The 23,078-nt window shown below is 34.6% G+C and overlaps 1 protein-coding gene across 3 annotated transcripts in view; it reads right to left on the bottom strand.

Moving 5' to 3' along the window:
* TAPT1 (transmembrane anterior posterior transformation 1) overlaps window positions 1–23,078 on the bottom strand; it is a 40,998-nt gene that overhangs the window by 8,750 nt on the left and 9,170 nt on the right. The window contains exons 3-12 of one of the 3 annotated variants that reach the window (XM_032186750.1): window positions 22,414–22,532; window positions 17,738–17,761; window positions 11,342–11,504; window positions 7,459–7,594; window positions 6,710–6,807; window positions 6,485–6,554; window positions 4,887–4,967; window positions 4,207–4,316; window positions 2,560–2,619; window positions 1,172–1,240 (exon numbers count right to left, since the gene is read on the bottom strand). In XM_032186750.1, coding sequence (XP_032042641.1) covers window positions 1,172–1,240; window positions 2,560–2,619; window positions 4,207–4,316; window positions 4,887–4,967; window positions 6,485–6,554; window positions 6,710–6,807; window positions 7,459–7,594; window positions 11,342–11,504; window positions 17,738–17,761; window positions 22,414–22,532 — 930 coding nt within the window. Of the gene's footprint in view, window positions 1–1,171; window positions 1,241–2,559; window positions 2,620–4,206; window positions 4,317–4,886; window positions 4,968–6,484; window positions 6,555–6,709; window positions 6,808–7,458; window positions 7,595–11,341; window positions 11,505–17,737; window positions 17,762–18,421; window positions 18,484–22,413; window positions 22,533–23,078 lie in introns of those variants that run through there. The other 2 variants (XM_032186752.1, XM_032186751.1) reach the window with 2 other exon arrangements.

Below are 23,078 nucleotides of genomic sequence, written 5' to 3'. Positions count from 1 at the left end.
GACTACTCAAGATTTTGGTTTGAATAGATACTATACCAGTATTTAGTTAAAACTTTGCCAAAGCTATATTCTAGCAATGTTTACCTCAACACAAATTACTATGTAAAATAACAAACCTAAAAACCTCTCCAAAAGTCAAGGGCTAAAAGCTGAATTAACTGGCAAAAAATGCCAACATGGTAAGACAGAACCATAGCATTTCACACTACACAAAACACTCAGTACGAAATTGTCTTGTGGACTAGATAGATGAATCCCAAGTTGCAGTGACAGAAGATCCTGAAATCTGATTTTACTTCAGTATTTCACAGCTAGGGCTCCAACACAGCAGAACTCTTCAGTTTGTAATAAAATCTATTAGTATTAAGGATAATATCTAAGAACACAATTAATTAGAAAACGGCACTTCGATCCAGTTCTCACTGGACGTGCCTTTATTTAGTAAAAGAGACTATTATGGTCATAGCTTTTCTTTATTAAAAATCCTGCAAAACAAACTAGGCTAAGCCTGTCAATAGTATTTCTCCCCCATCCATTACATTTGAAAGTTAATTCACAGTGACAGTCTTCCAGGGCAATTATGAATTAGCATCTTTATTTGCAAAGTGAGTACACGTTCCCAGTGCTATGATAACTACTGCTTGTCTGTGTGTGTGGATGGGGAATGTCACAGCAGCTATTTACAGAAAACATTCTGTAGTAGTTAATTCAGAACAGATAGCATATGGACACAATTCCAATAATGTGATTCGTTTTACAGCAGCATGCCCGTGTAACAGGGTCAACTATTTCAGAATTACATATTCAAGGAATCTCAGAAGCACAGTGCCCCTATACAAAAGAAAATTTAGCCATTTAGCCATTACAAGGACAACCACAAGGACTCCTACAAGAACCTAAAAAACCCAGCGCATTACTGCTAACCTTCTGGCAACCAGCTGCTTTGACTATTCTGAATGAATGAACAGGATACTTGCCAAAAGGAATAAATGTTTAGTAAGCACAGATGTAGTTTAATTCCATTGCAACAATCCAAGTGCCCATGAATTCTAAAAAATTAATATATATTAATCTATGAAAAGCTGATAAACACTAACTTATTTGTGAAGTCATAATTAGTATGTGATACAGGTTATACTGAATACTAACTCAATCTTGTAGTATCACTTACTAGAACAGCCAGTGGAAGAGGAATAAAACCCATTCTTCTGGAAACTGAATCACTATAATCTGTATATGCCTAGGAAAAAAAAAGGAAGAATGGAACTATTTATGCAAAGAAATGAGCTTATTTTAGCTTAGCACATCCTCTAGATAAGGACTGATCTGTGCTAAAAACACTACAGTGGTATAAAGTAAATTCGTATTTTGAAATGCAAGCGCAGATAGCTATACTCACTGACAAAAAAAAGTAATACTACCATGACTGGTGAGATCAGCTTCAGTACTCCAGATCAACAGCAACTGGAGTATAATATAAATCTCTTTATCAAAAGCAATTAGGACACTGAATCCAAACACACTGTATTTCATCTGTAGATTATTTTGAGCTTAGGGACATCTTTGTACTAATTTGACTTTGATCCTCTAGTATTATGCAGAAAAACCCACAACAGGGATAAAAATGCAATTATCACACTATCAATTTTAAATCATTCTAAAACCACTTATAATTAGCCTAAGATAACAGTCGCAAAAACCATTGCAAAAAACATGTTTACATTTGCACTCCTAAAACACAACTACTCTACATGAAAACATTCGTGGGTTACTGAGAGCCACGCTGAAGTTAGGTGGCATCACATAGGCACTCGTTTTCCACAGAGGATCTTCAGGAGAAGGAATAGAGTATTTGGAACTAATAAGCTGTTTTTCTCTCAACAAATTAATAATAATTAATGGTTTGTGGTAACTGAAGGTAACTTCTTTATTAGGTATAATCAATACATTCCCTAGCAATAGCTATTGGAACATAGCCAAGAACACTACCAAAATTGTTGTAAATATTAACAGAGCACCCATCTAGAGCACTCATGAACAGTTAGAGACTCATTCATGAGAACTGTGCTGTCAATAGCACACCAAAAAGCAGTTCTTACAAAAAACACCAGCAGTCTGTGCTCTGTAAATACCCATGCCACAGGAGTAACATGCATGGTACAAATATCCATACACTAGCTAACGAATATTGTATTTTGATCTAACAGTTAAAAAAGCACAAAAAGAACAGTCTTTTAAAAGTATCTTAATACATTTCTCAGTTTGATTACTTTCCTATATATCCCCAAAACATCAAAGTTGTTATAAACCTTCACTGACTGTATTTGGAAGAGACTTCTCAACGTGTTAAATAAAGCCTGAACTGACCCAAACAACCAGATAAAAATAAGTTACAAGGAAATATTCCTGTTATCTCTCATTAAATAAAGCAGAGCACAATTTCAGTGTTGAAGGAGTGGAATTATTCTGTAAGTACTTCTTGTTAAGTATTTGTTCCAATATGCCACTATAACAATTATATTAGTTAATACAAGAATATGCCTTTGTTTTCTGGCTTACATTTTTCTGTCGACTGCTAACAAGGTCAAACGCAAGACTGGCTCTGTACTCACTGTAGACCTGGAAAAAATCCAGCACATCGGATGCATGATTAACGTGTTGACACACTACAAAAGCAACTGAATTAATACAATTTTTCTAAAAATATTATAAACATTTATGTGCAGACTGAAGGAGTCAAACCCAGTTTTCCTGAGGTTCAGCTACACCCTTCAGATGAGTCTGTATCTCTGTAATAACTTATACATACCTACAACAAATAAGACTGCAATGCTTTCAGAATTGAATGAGACTGTAAAGCTTTTATGGAATTTGAAGATAACCAACACCACACAGTAAGAGAAATCACATTTACTTTTCTCCCTAAGAATTATCATTTGTTTTAAACACGTGAAGTATAGTATTGGGATCAAAATAAACAAACGAGCAAGCTTATATACTAAGCAAGTGATCCCATGAAAAAAGAAAATCTTATCAGGAAGATGAACAACGCTTTTCTGGTTCTTTTTCAAACAGCTCTGCCCATTGAGACAGAAAAACAAGGGGAAGTTGCCTGGAAGGGCAACTTGCATAGGAGGTGCTCAAAACTTCTGAAAAGTTTCACCTAGCCACCCCAAGTCATTATAACTTCATACACTGAAAAAACAAACAAAAAAACAAGGGTTGTTAGATGAACTTTGCAAAATTATCACCTGCTACCCTCCACACCCCAAGCTGTTTCAGCACACATCTTTGGCTACCATGACTTCATTATTTCTCTTTCCTGTACTCTATATGAAAGTAGGGCATGCATAAATGCCTCTGGCATAAGGGAGCTTATTAAGTACATTATTGAACTTGTTTCTACACCACACAATGTAGTTACTAGAGATGGAAGTGATAGCACTTCCAAGTTTTGACCTCATTTCCTGAAAAGTGGTTTTAATAGCGAAAAAACGCTAACTCATCTCTTCACAAATTTATCAAGTGCATTTGAATTCACACAATGCACAAGTCAAATGGCCAGCGTATCATGCCACACTACACAAATAATGACCTCATCTACTACTTTAAAAGAAGGACTGCATAATATATGGTCTACGAAATTACAGGAGTGGAAAACTGATGGATAAACTACTTCATATTTGTGCTGCAAAGACAGTAGAAAAGTGCTTCTGATTTCAGATTCCACCTTTAACATGCATGGAAGAATAGAGATTCAAAAGCCTCAAGATCTGTGTTTTGTTTTGTTCCCCCGCACCCCCCCCCCCCTTGGGACTTGAATTTTAACTATTTTTAAATAAGAGGTACAAGCTCTGAAAGAAGTTTAATGTTTTACATTCTTGACAATTTATCTAGAGATCACATCACAAAATTATCTGCCAGTTATGTGAATTGTGGTTATTATGTGAACTGTTAACACAATACTTTCAGTAATTCACAGATCTGGAACTACCAATTTAGAAGCAGAGGCGTTTGCTGCATGTTATAAAGATCCTCAGAAATGTATTGTATCAGAAAGTTACCAAGCTTTTCCAAATTATATTTCATACGTGAAAATAACCAATTGTTGCATTTTCTGTACTGAAACAGGATTTCAATATTAAAAAAATAGCAGAATAAACTACAACTTAAAATAGCATTTAGCATTCTAAACAAAATACCTACATCTGCTGTGATGTCATTGAATTTTGTTATAAAGGCATGTTTCACAATATCCACTGCAATTTCTGAAGCAACCACCATGCAAACATCTGGGAATAACACCCAAAGATGATCTGAAGGTTGGGAAGAAACAAGTTAGATCATTTAATTTGACTCTAGTATACAAAATGACAAGACTTTTGTTCAACATTCAAAAATCCTCAAATTTCTGAAGCAGTGTCTGTAACCACCTCTCCACTCATCAATAAAACACGACAAATTAACAATTAACACCACAAATAGGATCAGATTCGAAACCTTTATGCTTTTTAAGCATAAAGGCTTATCTTGACCAGGAAGAGAGTCTTTGCAAATACTGAATAGTAGGTTTTAAGTGTATGTATGGAATTGACCAAGTACCTGTAGTTTAACCTCTTAGGTGCTTAAGGTAAAGCTTAGGTAGGCAACTAACACTGAAGCAAAACACATCACGCAGACCTAGACTCATTCAACATTATTTTAATCAAGTTTAAACATTTTTATTAATACGAAGCCTAACTTTTTACCCAACATTTGTTCAATACTCTGTTAAAAATCCTAACTATAATTAATATTGCATTATGAATGGGAATGTTTACAGTAACTATTACTTAACACATGGGAATTTACCATTTTCTATTTTATTTTTCTATAGGTTTTCTCACCTGGATTCCAGGAGAACTGTTCCATATTCCTTAGACATACAATTAGTAGCAGCACATAATTGGTGAACCTCTCTTTTATATCTAGTTAGAAAAAAAAGTAAGATGTCAACTCGAAACAAATGTTTACTGACATAAAACCACAGAACGAGTATTTATCTATCATTTCTTATGTCTTGAATTATACACTCTCTTTCACAAGAAATTTGATCAGGTTTGACTGGGGGAGAAGAGGAAGGAGGGAGATGCTGGAAATTTCACTACAGATAGGATCTCTGCAGCATCCATCCAATGCTGCATGAAATTGGGGTTCCCACTATCAGAACGAACAAAATATTTCATAACTTGCTATCACCTTTTCCAGTATGTTAATAAAATAGTTATCTTTCTTGATAAAGTTCCTGCCTTTCTTGTGGGATCCAAAAAGAAACAGCACCTCCTGGTGCAAAAACGGAGACAGAACAGCTGTCATTTTAAGTTCAAGGCAAATTTCACTTTCTACAGATCTTGGATGTGAAAATTAATATATAGAAGGTCCTGTAGTACAAAAAAAAGGTTTCAAGCAAACTACTACACCTTATTTAGAAGATTTCTTCCTAGACTTTTGTATTGCTGCGTTAGAAGGGAATAGCTGGATATATCAGCTCAGTGATCAAAACTGTAAGAATGAAGAAGCTGTCAGACATGGGGTAGAGTCCTATGACTTGACCTCCCAGACCAGGCAGGGAGACTTTCTACTTCGGTACCTTATTTCCAGAAACAATCCAAACAGACTACTTCAGTAAGCACCACATTTTCTCCTATATTAAAAAACCTTCCTGAAAATGCATTATCAAATAATAGAATAAAATTTGAAACATAATGGCACCACATATTGCTAAGTCCGGAAAAGTTTTTTGATGAGACAGCCTTTTCAGTTATTTTAAGGGGATACTCTGATTTAATGAAAGCTTAAGGAAACTGTTTTCTGCCAGTATTTTAGTAATCAACATCACTTCTAGATGTTTTTACTGTAAAGTTAAATCTTTTTAATTAAAAAAGTAGTATTTAAAAACTGGAATAAAAATACATATTAGCATAGGATAAACTTTTTGTCAAACCCTGCCAGGAAGAATATTTTTTGGCTTTAAAGAACTTTCAGGAGGAAGATTTAAATTTAGTATTACTTTTTCTTCTGTGTGATATAGTTCAGTTTCTGCGTAAACAGTCTTTCATTTGAAGGATCACAAAACAATTTTCATTTAACATTTACATTTATCACTGTAATTTGCAGATGAATGAGACAAAAAACACGTCAGCAGTCAGGTTTCAAAATCTGAAGCAAGGCTGAAGTCTATTTAGATTTGATTTTTTAATATAATAACCTATTGGCTGTGTGCTAAATTTGTTTTAGCGTGTCAAATAAAAACTAGCTATTTAAGGAAAAATAGCATTCTTAGAAATAGAATCACATTTTTGTCCTATTGAGCCAACGTGGGCAATGAAGAACTCAAGTCAGAATGCTCACATTCATCAAGGTAAAGCTGTTTTCACACTACTATTGAAAAAATAAAATCAGCCTCTTATTTCACATTTTCCCGGATGAGCACAGCCATACATACCGCTATTTGACATCTGAAAAAGATTGTTCTTCTCAAACTTCTTGAAAACACTTCCTTTTATTTCAACGAACTGCAATTTTTAAAAGCAGTTATTTAATTTCTCTTGAAAACAAACTGGTGCAAGCAAATCAGACAATCAAATAATATGAATATTGACAACGTGCTACACTAAAATAAGGATGCTGAAAAATTTAGGGTAGGTTTATAACAAAGTTACATACTTACATTATTGGACATCATGATGGTAAGCAATGATTTATTGTGAGAGTTGAAGGCCACATTGAGGGTTGTTGCTTGAACCATTATGAGAATAGCATGCAGGACTGTAGATAGCAGGGTTAAGGAAATGTATTTGGAAATAGTTTTTCTGCACAACAGTACTGAACAGCATCAGAACTTGATTTCCTATTTTACTTCCAAAATTAAACAACCAAAGGAGTTTCTATCTGTCAACCTAGGTTTGCAGCATGTCAGTAGTTAAATCTCTAATGTACCCACAGTGCTTTACAGCATGGAGTAATTATGCTTTCTCATCCTGAAAGAGCCCAGTCAAACAGGAGAAAATGTAATATTACCTGGGGGGGGGGGGGGGGGGGGGGGAGGGGGGGAGGAGAGGGGAGAGGGATCAGCCTAAAGATTTCACAGGAAATGGGGAAAAGTACAAGCATTCTGAATTAATGTATATATTCCTTCACAGATCATTTTCATCAGCTCATTGTAACGTTACTTCACACGTGCATTTCTCCCTTTATTTCAAGGGAACGTTTTCAACTACGTTTCTAACATTCCACTATCTTCAAGATCCTGTGACCCAAAATATTCAATCACAAAACAGTAACCTAATTTTCCACAAAGTATCCAGCTACTGTTTATTTGAATCACTGAGTATTAAAAACGCAATCTGCTACTGAAATGACATACCATTATGAAGTTTTGTTTTTTTTTTTAAAAAAAAAAAAAAAAAAAAAGGATACAGACATACAGCACTGCCATGAAGAAGTGAGGAATCACACCTATATGGGCTCTTTTTCTTTCCTTTGGTTCTGTAGCTGTCCAGTAAAGAGCATCCAAAATATCTTGTCCAAATGAAGAAAACAAACGATCAGCCACCTAAACAAGAAGAACTTTTTACTGCCTTCCAGCAATATTTTTCTCAAAGACACTTGAATATGCCAGTCTAAGTACAGCTCAACCTAAAAAACATTTCACATGAGTTTTCATCTCTTTTTGCTATCATCCCACTCTCAATTTCACAGTTAGATGGGTTCTTTTGTATATTCAGCAACTTATTTTACCTTTCAAATTTATTTTCCCCTTTTCAACAGTATTTACAGTATGAAACCACATAGTATTTATCTTAGATGCTTCCTTGGAAGACATCCAAATGCAGTTCAAACTTCAGCCTCTGATAAAACAGTATGTCTGTTGCATCAAACCATTGCTAACGTTTTTTCCCCTGCCTCTGGACTTAACAGGGGAAGAAAATGAATTTTGAATGCATGACAGGAAATACCAGCTCACAAGTACAAAAAAGACTTAAATTAGATTTGACTGTATTGTTTTCTTACAGCTTGGAATGAGGAACATACTCAATACAAATCTATGGATAAAGCAGAAATCAAAGTTAAAAATACTGTAACAACACCAAGAGATAGAGGGGGGCTGGAAATTCTGCCAAAATCAGGTATTTAAAAAACAACAGGAAAAAATACCTGCAAACATCTGAAATTTAACTAAAGGAATATATAGGAAGAAACTTAGCAGTAATTCTAAAGGTAGAAAAAAATATGGACAGAAAACTGAGCTTGTAATTCAGTAACACAGCAAGAAAGATCACAAGGAAATACACCAGTTCAAGACTTCCTAACTAGCAAGCACAGAAAAGTGAAGATCATTACAAAGAAGTGTTGTTTTTTTTTTTTTCTGCCTATATACTCAAGGTCAATAATTTTTAAATTGAGCTGCACGTAGATCCAGAAAAAAAATCACTTTAAAAATTAAATTCAGTATTACAAGTCATGTGTCTGGCTAAAATAGAAAGTATTTTTTACTGCTTACTAACCCAATCAAAATGAAACAGTTAAATATGAAAACCAATTACCTCTACTTAAACAAAACTGATGTTTCTTACTGTCTTTCTGTAAGATGACAATTTTGGGCATATTAAACAGCAAGCAGCAATACCGAACTGACTGTAAATATTAAACCATGCCCCGTTAACTAGAAAATAAATTCTGAAGACAATATCAGTAAACAGATCTCATATAATTTCCCAGCTTTGTTAATTAACAGAGTTCTAAAGGTAAGTATTCGAAAGGGACACAAATCATGTTTTAACTTATTTGAGCCAACATTCAAATTTCCTGAAATATGAAGGCTGAATAAAAACAATTTACTGGGTGTCTCAAGCAAGCTCTACTTTAATCTTTCAACTTTTAACTTAATCTTTTAATTAACTTGAATGCTACTTTTTAATCATCACCTTTGAAAATAAAATGAATTATGAGCTGATGCATTATCGTAAATCTGAAGTTCAAAAAAAATCAGTTTGAGAGATATTTACAATGGCATTGTTTTCGGCTTGTAAATTTTGTAAATTAAAGTGGTGTGCCTTGTTTGGCTCCTGCTTGTTGTGACAACCCACTGAATAAGTACACCTTTTGTAGTAATACCTACCACAGAATGCTTAGAGTTTGAAGTTTTGTCAACAATATTGTGCGGGGTTTAATAAATAAAATGGCGGCTTTGATTTTCTTTTTATTTATGTAAGTCACATTTCTTATCTGGTATGATAAAAAGATATTAAAACCCACCACACAATATTGTTGTCTGCTCTTCCAAATGTGACTTACCTAAACCCTACATGCCGGCTCCAGGCTCCAGCCGAATTCCGTGGTGAGCGGTGTCACCAGCATAACGCACACTGGGGCTTCACAAGGAGCAGGAGCCGGTGGGTCTGAATCTAAAAAAGAAAAGTGCCATTTAAGCCAATTGCGCTGAACGCTCCCCTTAGGCTGGCTATTTGGAGCATTCAGCACAAAATTTGAAGATGTTGCATCCCTCATATCTGTCCGTGACAGTGTTCTCAGGACACGCTAACAGCCGAAAACATTAGGACATTGTAAACATCTCTGTTGCTCAGTGATTAAATTAAATTCAAACGATTTTTCCATTTTAAAAATTTGTGAAAAATGTAAAGTTGATTGCTTAAAAATGCATATTTAACAGCTGCTAAAAAAAATCTCATTTCTTGTGTAAGTAGTAGGCTTGTAATGAAATTCACTGAAGTAGTGTAAGCAAGTGAATGAACAACCTGTTAAAGCTGACAATCTATGAAGTCTTTCAGTGGGATTCCATGCCATTTTTTGCTGATTCTATGGCTGCAACTTTTTGCTGTAAAAAAAGCCCCCTTTTTATATCCTTTGTTTTGACATGTCAAGTTTCATGAGACACTGTGGTAATTAAATATGATTTCCAACTTCCCACTTCTAAGTAAGTTTTCCAATAACTACAGTAACTACGCATTGTAACACCTCCTCCGCTCTGCCCCTCAGTTAGGGAAAGGAAACCCAGGTACCACTTCTTGAGACACATTTTGGGTTCTGTCAAAATAGCAAAGAAACTCAGCTCATCATTCAAAAGGGCACAGCACGTGGCTCCAACTCACAGCAAACGCTTCAGTCTCTTTTCAAATTACACGGTAAGCACATGGTGCTGTACTTTTTTGGCACTAGGAGAATGAAAGTCTTCTCAAAGACTATTAAGTGATAGCTGTGAAACTCTCACAGGTTAGGGAACTATATATATGGATGAATACTGCCAACAACTACAATTTGCATCAAGTTCCAATTTTTATATGACTTTTATCAATTCTAAAATAAAAAGGAAAAAACCCTATGAATAAGCAACTGAAGTGGCTTCTGAGACGTTTAGGTGACTTGGGATAATAAATAGTGTTCCTTGCACAATACTTTATGAAAACAAATGTTTCCAGACAAAATATACAGGTTTTTCACAAAGTATAGCCCATTTAAGTCGTCTTCAAATGAAGTTACAACGATGTTCAAAGATAAAAAGTCTGAGATCTCAGAACCCTAGTAGGGTAACTTGTGTACAAAGCTGTGACTGAATACTTTCAAAAGGAGGTTGTATCACTACTACGTCCTATATATGCAGGTTGGAGATAAGATTATAGCTATAAAATCGTTATTTACTTAGTGAATCATTGATGGCAGAAATACAATTAAAATTCTCATGCTTTACATTAGTATCAAAACAGGAACAGTTTTTCCCCCATGGTTTCTCTTTATGCTTATTTTATCCTTTCAAAACAGAGTTTTCTTTTCTTGATTGTCTATATTCATTCAACTTACTACAATGTATTCAAGATTTTGGCTGCCAGCAAGGACTGAGGATAGGTTAAGCTGTATCAGGAGTCCTTGCAGTCTCAATGAGAGCTGTATTTCTGTAATGAAGAAATCAAAGTCAGATTTCACACCTTCCTCCATCCTTCATCCCTGGTCTCTCTTGGGATCTTAAAATTATTTCAAATCAATAGTTTTGGCTTATATTAGGAAGCTCAAAAAGTTGTTCATTCTTGCATTTCAGTTCTTCCATTCTGAGTTCTAGATTTTCATTTAACTAAATTGATTAGTAAGCTACGGAAACTAAGTAATATGGAACAGAATCTACGAAGTTTATTTTCATGATCTTGGCTGTTTCACAACATTTAGGCTTATTAGGTGTGCACATTTATGAGAGAGGTGCCAAATTCTAAGAACAAATATTGTAACAAGAGTGTATTTTTTAAACATTCTGAAAACAACATGCTTGATATTCCGATGCCAAAATTCTTACCTCAAGCATGTTATAGATGATGTAGAGCTTTATGACAGACTGTCCCCTTATCAGATGATACATCATAGAGTAGTCAACATAGTGCATCATGAAGTAACAGATGACCAGTATCACTCCTTTGAGCATGTCACACACCTGAGCAGGCTGCAGCAAACGTCTATCACTGAAATACAAAGGGCAAGAAGTTCCACTAAGTGTCACATCCCCACAAAACATAAGAGTTACAAAGTCAGTATGAATTTATTGAAGCTATTTAGCAAGGATGCATTTCAATATAGTTTATTAATCCTTCCCCAACCCCCCACTCCAACACTTAACACCATCATCATGATGAGCATCACACTCCTGAACAGGATCATCTTATCTGCCACATCCATTTAGTTTGAATATTGTATTTGTTGAGTAAGAATCTCACTTGTTAAAAACATTCTCCATGCATGCCCTTGAACTTTTCATTTACCTCCCCTTTTCCAGCCAATTCTACTTATCATTTTGACTTCCTCAGTTACAGAAACTGCATTTGCTATAACCAAAAGAAATAAAGCAGTCGTCTTCAATTCAACATAATGATCCAGATGCTAAAGAACAGATCCTAATTGCAATTCCATACCTTCTTTTAGCCCTAAGATCTGCAGCAGTCTCAGCACAATTTTATATCAGAGCTTGATGTTGAAACAATGCAGAAGTTTTCCTATTTACAGTCACACAAGTCTCCCTGAAGTTTAGACTAATCATCACACAATTTTATCCTACAACCTAGAACTCCAGGAGGAATAGTTTCACCTCAACTGACACAATACCAGCCATAAGCATAATGAAGTTGCAAGGTAGGAAGTGTACACTTGTCTATTTAGTTAGCTTAGTACTAATAAGATGCAAAAGCATTTTAAAAAAAATCTTCGAATCAAAAGGCAGTTTAACAACTATGAATCAAACTACAGAGCTATAACTTCTGTTAAATATAAGTCTTTTTAAGACACACTGAAAGTCTGTTGCAGAATTTCACATAAGTCAGAACAAATTAGCTGAACATGAGTTACAATTGTTTATTTACTGCATTCCTCAGTCATCAGTTTCAGAAATTAGACAACACTCCCATTATTTTTCCAAAACATGTTATCAGTTTGAATATGCTAATTTTAAAAAATATGCTGTTTTTGAAAAAACATCTGAATAGTTATGTATGACCTCTAAGTTACTGTCACAAGCAGCTGCTGTAAAAGTAGCCAGCATCCATCACAGGGAAGACAAACTCTTAAGAACATAATCAAGAGCACGACTGCACTTCTGCAAGTGGTATCAATTCTGAAAACTAACTCAGGAGAATAATGCCTTACAAAGGTGTGGCCAAATCACACACAGCATCCTGTGCACTCAAAAGATGAAGACATTTTAGATATGTTGTGTCTAGAACAACTGAATAAATAATCACTACTATACAACACAAAGGCTGTCCAAAAGGGTTAGACCATCTACATGTACACTTGACTGCTGTGCCTTGCAGGAATTAAGCTTTTGTAGAACAGAGTACATTCACATAATGGTTTTAGAGAATGTTACTTTACAGTCTTCAAGGTGACCTGGATTTAGTTTCTCACTTGCTGTAAATAAGCAAGTACCTAGAGAAAACTTCAGTAGCGTTCCTTCAATCTTTTCTGAAGCTTTAACTAAAAATACAACGTATGCTCTATTCAAAGTTGTGCAGTAACTTGTACTTCTCACCCATGAGAAGCAGTAATGCTGTGACAAGCATTTCAAATCACATATTTAAAGGAACTCATGGAAATACCCTCAGAAATTCAATTTAATCAATTTGATGACAGAAGAGCTCTCAGCATTTCTAACCCGTAGTCAGCACAAGGGACTACTACACAGGCTGACTAGAAAACTACTTTCTAGAAAGTGAAAGGAGTAAGAAGATCCTGGCATTTAAAAGCTGCTCCATCATTCTTCCATTTACATGGAACAGACCCCTTTATACTGTCTAGGTAAGAAATCTAGGGTCTGCTGCTAACAAGTTTCTAAATTAACCATGAAATATCATAATCTACAACAGCACCACTACAGCAGCAGAATCCTCTTCTGTTGTCTAATGACATTTACTGAACAATTTAGCCACGTGGCTCTGAATATAATGTGGCATAGGAATAATTACTTCTTACAAGGACAAGGAAATCAAGTAAATGGATTAAGTATTCTTTCTATCTGTCCTCTTTTGGCATGTAATACAGAAAGATCTGCAAAGCCTGCAGTTATGAAATGACGTAGTCAGAGTTCAGAGAGAAATAAATGTTGCAGGTTTAGTATATGATCAGCTCATATTGGTTCCATTTGTCATAAATTATTCCTGTCCTTAACATGAAACTATTTAGATACATACATAAATACACACAGGCTGACATGATTTCATGCCTATCATAAAAAGTCTTAGCCCATGCATTACATACAGCATTTTCTGCTTTCATTTTCCTCAGTGTTTCCACTTAGTGTCTCCAGTAATCAGTAACTACGTTCATACTCAGCGCTGATACTAGAAAATAATTTCAGAACAATCTTGAACACTAAGCCATCAGACCTCTTGATTAGTATCACATACTAATTAGTAATGCTATATTCATTATCATGAGTACTACATAATCTCAACTCTGAAGAAGAGTAGTCATAGCCCTGGGCAATATTAACTATAAGTTGCCAATATCCAGAAATGAACAAGATTTACATAGTATAGTTCTGATGTTTTCATGGTTTTGTTCCCTACTTTGGAATGCAGAGGCAAGAACTAGACAATACTGAGTGTGTGCATAACTCCAGAAAATACTGAACAGAGACAGAAGTTGAAACAGCTCAACTCATTGTAAGCATTTCCATTTTTACAGTTGTGCATGATAGATTACAAAACACAGACAAAGATCTCACAAGAAAATTAGTTATTGGTGTGGGTTTTTCCTCATGAACAAGAAAAGGAGAACAATGAATAACAATGACAACTATCCTACTTTGTATTTACTTGTTCCAGTTACTGAACAGCAAGCTACACAATCTTTCAACAGCAGTCAGTATCCCAGGCATACACCGATACTGCAGGTGTGAATTATGCCCATTTACTGCTTTAGTGAACTTTGCTCTGCAAAGGCATTATGAGAGCCTGTAGTCCAAGATGCAGTTCCTCTTAACATCTTAGTGGATTCCAGAAATCATGTTATGCGAGAACTGTTTCACCCATGTAATTAGCCAAATTGTGAATGTATTTTAAATTACAATTTTCACATCATAAACCAGTAAATACACAGATTCAGTGCATTTGCAGCATCCTTCAGAAGTGCCTTAACAAGATGCAAGACGCCTGTCTTTTCACCCATTTCTTTTCTGCTGTTATTCCATTATCACTTCTAACTTTTTACTGTTAAGTCATGCTCTTCAAGATACTCTTTTCAGATTTTTCACAAGCAGTTTCATTACGCTAAGCTTCAAGTCCTCATGTTTAGCTCTAAAGACTTGACTGCCAAGGAAGCAAATTCTTAAATTAGACTTCTTCACACACCCGAGTCCCTGTATAGTAAAGCATAAGGCTTATCCATTCTTTCCATTATTTGCTACATAAAATCTTGAATTGCTTTTCTATTACTACTGCTGAATACACCGATCTGTTTAAACATGAGGTGATGCTTCAGTCTACATGAATTCAAACTGAAAAATCCAAGCATTCCTTCACAAAGAATCTACAAACCTTCCTCCACCATAGCACTAATTAGCAAATTAATAGAACAAAGAAAAACACACGCAGGGACATTATTGTTTTACAGCAAGTGCTTAACAAAATGTTCAAATTCCTCAGCATATGGGTTACAGTTAACATTTTATGCCTCGTAATTAATGGAAAAATCTCCACTGAAACAAACAATTATGCTTCCAAATAATAGAATTACACAAATGCATGCTTAAGGGGATAAACATGCTTGTTACTAATGCTGATGAGGAAGTGACATGCAAGCCTATATACTATACCTCTCTCTTATACCACAGCAGGTTTTGGTTTCAGCCCAGTCAAAAAAAGGAAAAGCTCAATACTTATCACACTGTGACAGCTGAGAGTGAAACCATAGTAAAACCTGTACAGTGCACTGACTGCCATCAGCCATGAGCTAGGAATTCAGAGAATTGGCCTGTTAGGATGACTTTGTCAACTGTGTGTTGAAGCACATTTAGAAAGCATGAACCCAAGTTCTTCCTGTTTAGAAAATGATGTCATCTGAACAAGCAGCTTCTCTTATACATGTTTAGGATATGTTACTTTGCCGTCCTACATAGTTAAAAAACTATCAAATTAGACTACTACGGAATTTAAACATACATTTTTTTTCTATACAGTCTAGGAACAAATAATATTTAAATGTTTCATTTTTAAGAATTTGTGACATTTGTAAGAAATCCCACAGAAGTAAGAATTAAGCTTATTTCACAATATACATAAAACCCAGTGAAGGAAAAATTTGGTGTGGAAAACTTTACCATAAGCAATTTTCTTAGACAAGAGAAAGTTTAAAGAACTAGTTACTTGACTAGTAACTTGTTACTACTTGACTACTTGAAACCCTCCAAGTTTCACAGCCCAAATCCTACTCTTCAGATAAGATACCTGTATCCTTTCTTCCAAAACTTGTCTAAAAGAGGTGATGGTGATGTCTTCTCACATTTGCTTTTATATAGTATCTTACTGGTTAAAGCACATTCCTAAGACAAGACAAATGATGTTTTTGACTGTTTCAGCTGAACAGAACATTTGATTTCACGGTAGTTGTTTGGGTTTTTTTTAGGTTATTAAAGAAACAAAATAGCTCAAGGCTTTCATAGGTATCTACCCTAACAAACCCTTTTTGCTCCCTCTGATAGCTGTAGAGCTAAAACTACTTAGCAATAAGTACAGCAACGTACAACGACTAAAAATCTCATTTCAGTTGTCTACAGCTTTATCACCATGTCATGTCTGTGTATGCCTGCACACTAATCTGTAGATAAGTACACTTATGAGTCCATGATTACTGTAGCAGGTGATGTATGGGCACTCGGCATATATTATTTTAAATGCAACCCTGCACAGACTGCTATATACTATCATATCACTTTTGTCTTTCGTGCCCACTTGTGCTCCCCAGTTCTTCACTAGCATGTAGCTTACCTGACACCTCTTAGATTATTTTTTTTTTTAAACCAACACAAATTCAGTACATTTTTCTTGTTCAATGTTTACTGTTTAAAGATATCTGGCAGAATGACTACTACATTTTTAATTGTATACCATCCTTAGTATACCATCATCTTAGTTATTCAGGTAACTCTAAACAATTACTTCTCCACAGTTATCACAGATAAAATACCAAAGACTGATGTCACACATGCAGGAGTTTAATGATGTAATTACACTACAACTGCAATAATGCTTTTGATGGATATTTAAATCCTAAAATCATGGAACTTAATCACATGCATATACGTGTATTTATGAAATTAAAATAACATTTATTTCTAGAAATGCTATTGTACTTCACACTACTAAAAAAATTCATTTGAATAGGTTCATCTGGCTAATAATGCAATGAAGAAAGGTTTTAGCTCTGAGATTACAGATTTGCCCATGAATTTTACGGCAAATGTTTTCTAATTCTTTTATTCGAATACTCTTTTTCAAAGTTGGACAACCACTAAGGTTTGTATCAATTGGTAAAGTTCTTCCATTATAAGAATAGTGATCTAAATTAGTAGGTATGCTTAGGTATCTTGTTTCTTCCTTTTTTACATCATAGATACTTGTATGAAAAGTGAACTGTATGATTTTGTTTTGCACAGATATTTAGTCTTTATCAGAACCTTAATCCTTAAATGCATCCTTCAATAACGAACTGCAGTGTTTTAAGTGTCTAACTTATATGAACATAAACAAGAATGAACAGATTGACACAAAGTGATGATACTTTGTGATACTACCTGTTGGCAAACTAAATGAAGATGCCAGGGAAAGAAAACCCAGTTTGTCTGGAGGGCATACTTACACATATAGCTACACTCTTAAATTTTTTCAAAAATTATGCTTCTCATTTTGAAAATACTTTCCTACAACTATGATCAAGTTTGGAACTAAGCTTAGCTCCAGAAAAAGAGCTATTTTGTTCGAGTCCAATACTTACTTTGAAATTAAAAATACAGTATGCAGAACTTCATTGTCATAGAATTGCTGACATATATAGACTTAGTGCTGATAAAAACGTCTCAGTTGAAGACTTGAATATATAGAGAGCTAAGCTGGCCAACCTAAACCGCATTTCATTTCTCAAACAGTAAAAAGCCTCTACATGCACACAACACAGCACAAAACCATGCTAAGAATGAAACAAAACCAACCTTTCTGTTAGGCCCCGATGAGAGCTGTCTCAAAATAAATAAAAAAAAAATGAGGTTTCAAATAAGTGACAACTAAAATTATCCTTCATTAAGTGTTTATTCCTTTTTAGTAACAGAATCAACTGTAAATGAAGTCAGTAAATAAGCGTAAGAAAAAAATAGTGCATTTTATTCTACAATCAATTTAAAGTCTAATATTAAAGTACCTGCCAATGAACTTTAAGAACTCTCTGCAAAACTTCTTAAGTATTACAAGAAAAACAGCTTGTAATACACGTAAAATATAGCCATGAACTTGACTGAACTGTTACTTAGAATAAACATAAAAAGCTTATGGCTCTATAAATAAAGTACAGCAGGGGCTATGTTTTGTTTCCAAGACACCCTATTGTAAATTGGGCTGAAGTGGTACACAGGCGCTCTATATGAACAGCATTTTAAACCTATTAAGATCACAACCAATTTCCACAGGGAAGTGAAGTCGTATTCAAAAGTATACCTACCATAAACCCTACCGAATCAGTTTCAAGTACTGGGTATTGAATATTAAGTATTGGCTTCTCCTTTGAAGTATGTAGGTTAACTTAGCTATCCTATTCATTTGTAATCAGTCTTTTTACTGATTACATGACGATGAATTTGGCCAATAGCATGAAAGGAAAAAGAAAATCAGGATTTACTCACCAAGGAGGAATCCCTGTGACACTACATTCCATCCTATAAAGGAAGTGAAAGTGCTCTTCCCTTCGGTCTGATTTACAAGAAAGAAAGAAAGAGAAGGTTGTAATGTTGCTACACTATGCACTGTTATGGAAAGGAGAAAGGAGTACTTTCCGAGAGATTACTACAGAAAATACTGAGTGTACCTGCCCTTTTTGGTTGGTAGAAAGTCACATTGGAAAAAAAAAAAAAAAAAAAAAAACAGGTTTGGGACTGAGTGTGCAACTGAAGTTCAAATTCATTTATGAACAAAGTCCATAGTGAGAATCCCAGTGGATCTTTTTTTCTCTGAGATGCTTTCTTCCTACTATTTATTTCTTGAAGTAATGCTTTTTTCATTTATTTCCTACTGAAAAGTGTACATCTATCACTTCACAGGAGGGCAGTGGGAAATTTAAAAGGCACATATAATACCTGTGGTAGGTTCAAAGTTAATGATGTTATTGCTGACAAAACCTAAATTCACTTATTTCAGGGAGAAGGCAACGTAATAAAAGAAACCACAGAACACATATTTATAAGCTATATCGCTACTTCAACATGTAAGAAATGCAAAGATCTTCACAATCATTCCTCATGTAAGAGGAGTCACATACTACACTATGTTCTCTTGAGAAAGCTAGAATTTACAGGAAATCTCATTTTCCACAGCAAAAATCCTTATTTAGTTTACAGTCAAGATGTAAAATGTCTTAAAGTGGAATTTTATTGGGGCTTTTATCAGAGTTTCACTAACATACAAATTTAACCTTTGTATCATAGTGATTTTCCCAGGAGAGCTTTTACTAGTGTGCAATGTATTTAAAAAAAAAAAACACCAAAAGTTAGCTTTATAAAAGTGATTCAAAACAAGCAGAGATATTAATCTGCTCAGAACCTGAGGTTTAAAAAAAAGTCTCGTTTTTAAAAGATAATCATACCTTTCAACCACAGGTATAGTTAATTTTAGGAACCTATTAACAAGAACCAAGTCTGAAAAGAGCTCTACCAGGTCCACTTTTCTCTCTCTTTCTCTCTCCCCCCTTGTTCCAAAGCACGTGCTTTGAAGTTGTCATATATTTCAATAAAATGAGCTTATGTGTAAGATTCAAAGTGCAGAGTTTAGGAAATTTCTTTCCACTGCTTGGAAGGAAACAGAGCTGTTAGATTTTTTATTTTTGTTATTTCTGAAGACTGCTGATGTAATTTAATTTTGTGAAGTGTTAATTTTTGAAAGAGCACACTACTCTTTATAGAGTAGAGCAGTAATGAAGTGTTTCACCTGCCAAAACCACCACAATCTGATGATTCAGCCACTGCCAGTTTGACTGCAACAATTTAACCTGCACCTTATAGTTTACTTCATGACATAATCTTGGATTCTTCTCATTGAAGTTTTCAGTAGTTCTAAAATATCTTTGTTAATGCCAATATAGCTCTGACAAATACGCAGAACTATACTGACTCAAAATGAAAGATCCAGTGATGAGGAAGGATTTAGCAGTCAGACTGAAACAAGTTATGCTGTCTAGGTAGAAAAATAAATCAAACTTTAAGATACACTACTCTGTTCTCTTAGCTTTCTTAGATGGGATATTAAAATGTGGAAAAGGTAAACAGTGCATTGCCCCTGCATTTAAATAAGCACTGCACACAATATTATAGGCAGGAATTAACCCATTTTACATAGAACGTGTTTTCATTGTTTGGAAGAAATAAAGGGTAACAACCTTGTTTCTACACTGAATAGAGAGCAAAGAAGTTATGAGGAAATAGAAATGAAGAGTGAAGTGGAAGGTCAACAGAACACTCGCTGCTCAATCATGTCACTTAGATGTTGAGAAAAAAGTCAAGATGAAGGGAGGAGCACTTTTATTTACTACACAGAATGGAATATGATGTGGCAGGTTCAAAAAACACCTAATCACACCTCTCAGCACTTACTTGACATTTGTGAAGAAGCATTGAGTTCAGAGATAACTAGCCACCTGCTTTCTAAGTACCTTTTGGAATAATAAATACATTTTACCTACTGACCTCTATTTAAACGCAAAAATAAGTTTCCTGAGCTAGAAAAGCCCCAATCATTTTTTACCGTAACAAATCAAATCAGCATAACCAGGAAGAAAAACAAGAAAACACGCAAATAAAAAGCAAAGTGCAGACTGAGTATTCAGAAATAAGAGTCATATCTGAAAAAGTTTCATTACATACTGTAAACATCAGCTGTCAACTTTTCAACAAAAATCCACCAGCTTTAGAACACTGATGACTTAGACAAAGCTTCCGGTAGTGAAGAGGTAATTGAGATGCAAAGGAAAGATATTCCATAAACTTTTGAAGAAACTGACACATGGGAAATTGTTTCAAGAATTCCTACCAAAACACAACCTTCTTAATTCAAGATGATCTTAGTTTTACTGAATCTTACCTGGTAACACTTTAAAGTTAACATATTCAAGTTGAACAGAATAAATTGGGTTCTACTCTGCCATTCACAGTAAGAATATCATCAGACAAGCAGACTAAGTTTTAGCACTGCACGTATGCATATGTGGTCTTCTGAACCCCACTTTTTTCAGTAAATTAAGTAACAGCTGAAGCCAGCAACTGGTCTATCAATTTTTTAATCACAATTTCAGAAGAGCATTAAGTTCATTTGTCAAAAGCAAAGCTGAGTTTATAAATGAGGAAGAACACTTTGTAAATTGAAAAAAGTAGCTAGAAAATCGAAATAGTATGCTAAAATCCATTACCTTTATCTAAATTTTAATATTTTAGCAATAGCATCCATGCAGATATTTACAAATTGGCACATAATTTGACTTGTCATCATGTGAAAATTGAATAGCTACTATATGGTTCTTTACACAGCTAGGAAAACTCTTGACATTTTGAAAATACTCAATTCAGCTCAAAATTAACACCATAATTCCGTATGTCAGACTGCCACCTAGTGTCTATTTGAAGCAGCACCCAAGTTCAAAAGTTTCAACTCGGGACAGTACTTTAAAATAGTATTTTTTTTTTTTTTTAAATGCAACTAGACATGCATTTTCTCTAATCTGAATATACATCCTGAACTATGCATTGAAAAGCACTTCACATATAAGAGATTCTAATAATGTAAATGCAAGTGGTTTGATTAAAAGAAAAAAAGAATCAGCAACCAGTAATCAACTTTTTAAATCAAGTTTGAGGAAATGAAGAATGAAAACCCTTAAGTTCTTATTTATTCAAGGAAAAATTAAAACATCAATACAAAGACTTCTATCCTTTTAGGTTACACTTAGGATTGTATCACCAAGCTTACTTTAAAATAGCAAGTTTTAATCAAGGAAATCAATTGTCCCATTTTTTGGTAAAACAAAATGCTATGAATTAGTGATTTCCTTAGTACCAATCTAAGCAAAACAGTAAAGGGGTTAAAACTTAAATTTCTTAATGTTATTCTATCTAGTCCCATCCCACTTACTTACTTAAAAGATTCTTTTAAAGAATATAAAAAATCAATTTTATACAGGAGCCCCTTGAGAAAATATTACTGGGGAAATTAGAACTCATTTGTTGTAAAAATCAAATTTTGGTTTCAATACCAAAGAGTCTGTCAAAATACAAAAGGCTGAGTCATTAACTCCAGACTAACAAATCCCAGAACACTATTCAAATAGACGTTAGTTAAATGAACAGAATGACCCAGAATAAGGTTATGTCTCTGCCCCTTACTAACCTGAATGTGCTTAATGGGTGTTGTTAGCAATCTGCCATCTGAAGGGAACAACATTCGAGTTAGTGACTGGTGGTAAAGCTTAACAGTACCCCACAAACACTGTTGCTTTGGCTAGGTTAGAGCAAAACTTCTGCTTCACAGCAGAAAAAGTCATTAGTAGATCAAACAGCACTGAAAGACCGTAAAGTTAAGCAAACAGATAAACATTATTTAAGTGTATCAACTCCTTCCTCTTCAATCAACTTACCGTAATCCATAGCAAGGCAAAGTGATGAACCGGAACATTGCCAGAAAAACTCTCAAAGGAAGCAGGGTGAATATATACAGAAAAGCATCCAGGCACAAAAAGATTCCAAAAAACATCAACTAAATTATAAAAATAAAACATACGTTAGTAGTTTATACAGAGTTACAAATAAAGAATTATACTGTTTTATGAAAAATACATTTACATATTACTTTAATTAACCAAATAAGATAAGATGAAAAAAAACTATCCAGTTAGACTACTCAGCAAAAATTCTGCTCCACAAGGCCCAGATAGCAAAGAATTTTACAAACTTCCCCAATTCACCAAACCTTATTCAACAGATGAATTGCACTTAATTACTGCAGCTCATTTTGCAGTAGTGACTTTCCTCTAAAGTTAGAGATGTTAATGTTTTAACTTTAGGGAGGGGAAAGAACCGTAGAGCTGTGTGTACACATGCAAAAACTTTTTCTGCTTATGTTCTTTTTAACATGTCTTCCCCCCTCCAAAAAACAAAGTTTTACCTAGTTAGCTTTCTATTGCACACCTAATTACTGCTGTGGTAGTTTTCTCCTTCAGAAAATATGCACCTTTCTTTCGTTAGAAGAGGAATATAAAATATGAAGAATCAATTTACATACTCGCCCTCAGTTTAAATGCTT

Source organism: Aythya fuligula, chromosome 4 (assembly GCF_009819795.1).
Source record: "Aythya fuligula isolate bAytFul2 chromosome 4, bAytFul2.pri, whole genome shotgun sequence".
In the NCBI taxonomy this organism is placed as follows: domain Eukaryota; kingdom Metazoa; phylum Chordata; class Aves; order Anseriformes; family Anatidae; genus Aythya; species Aythya fuligula.
This window is presented reverse-complemented; position numbering and strand designations above follow the sequence as displayed.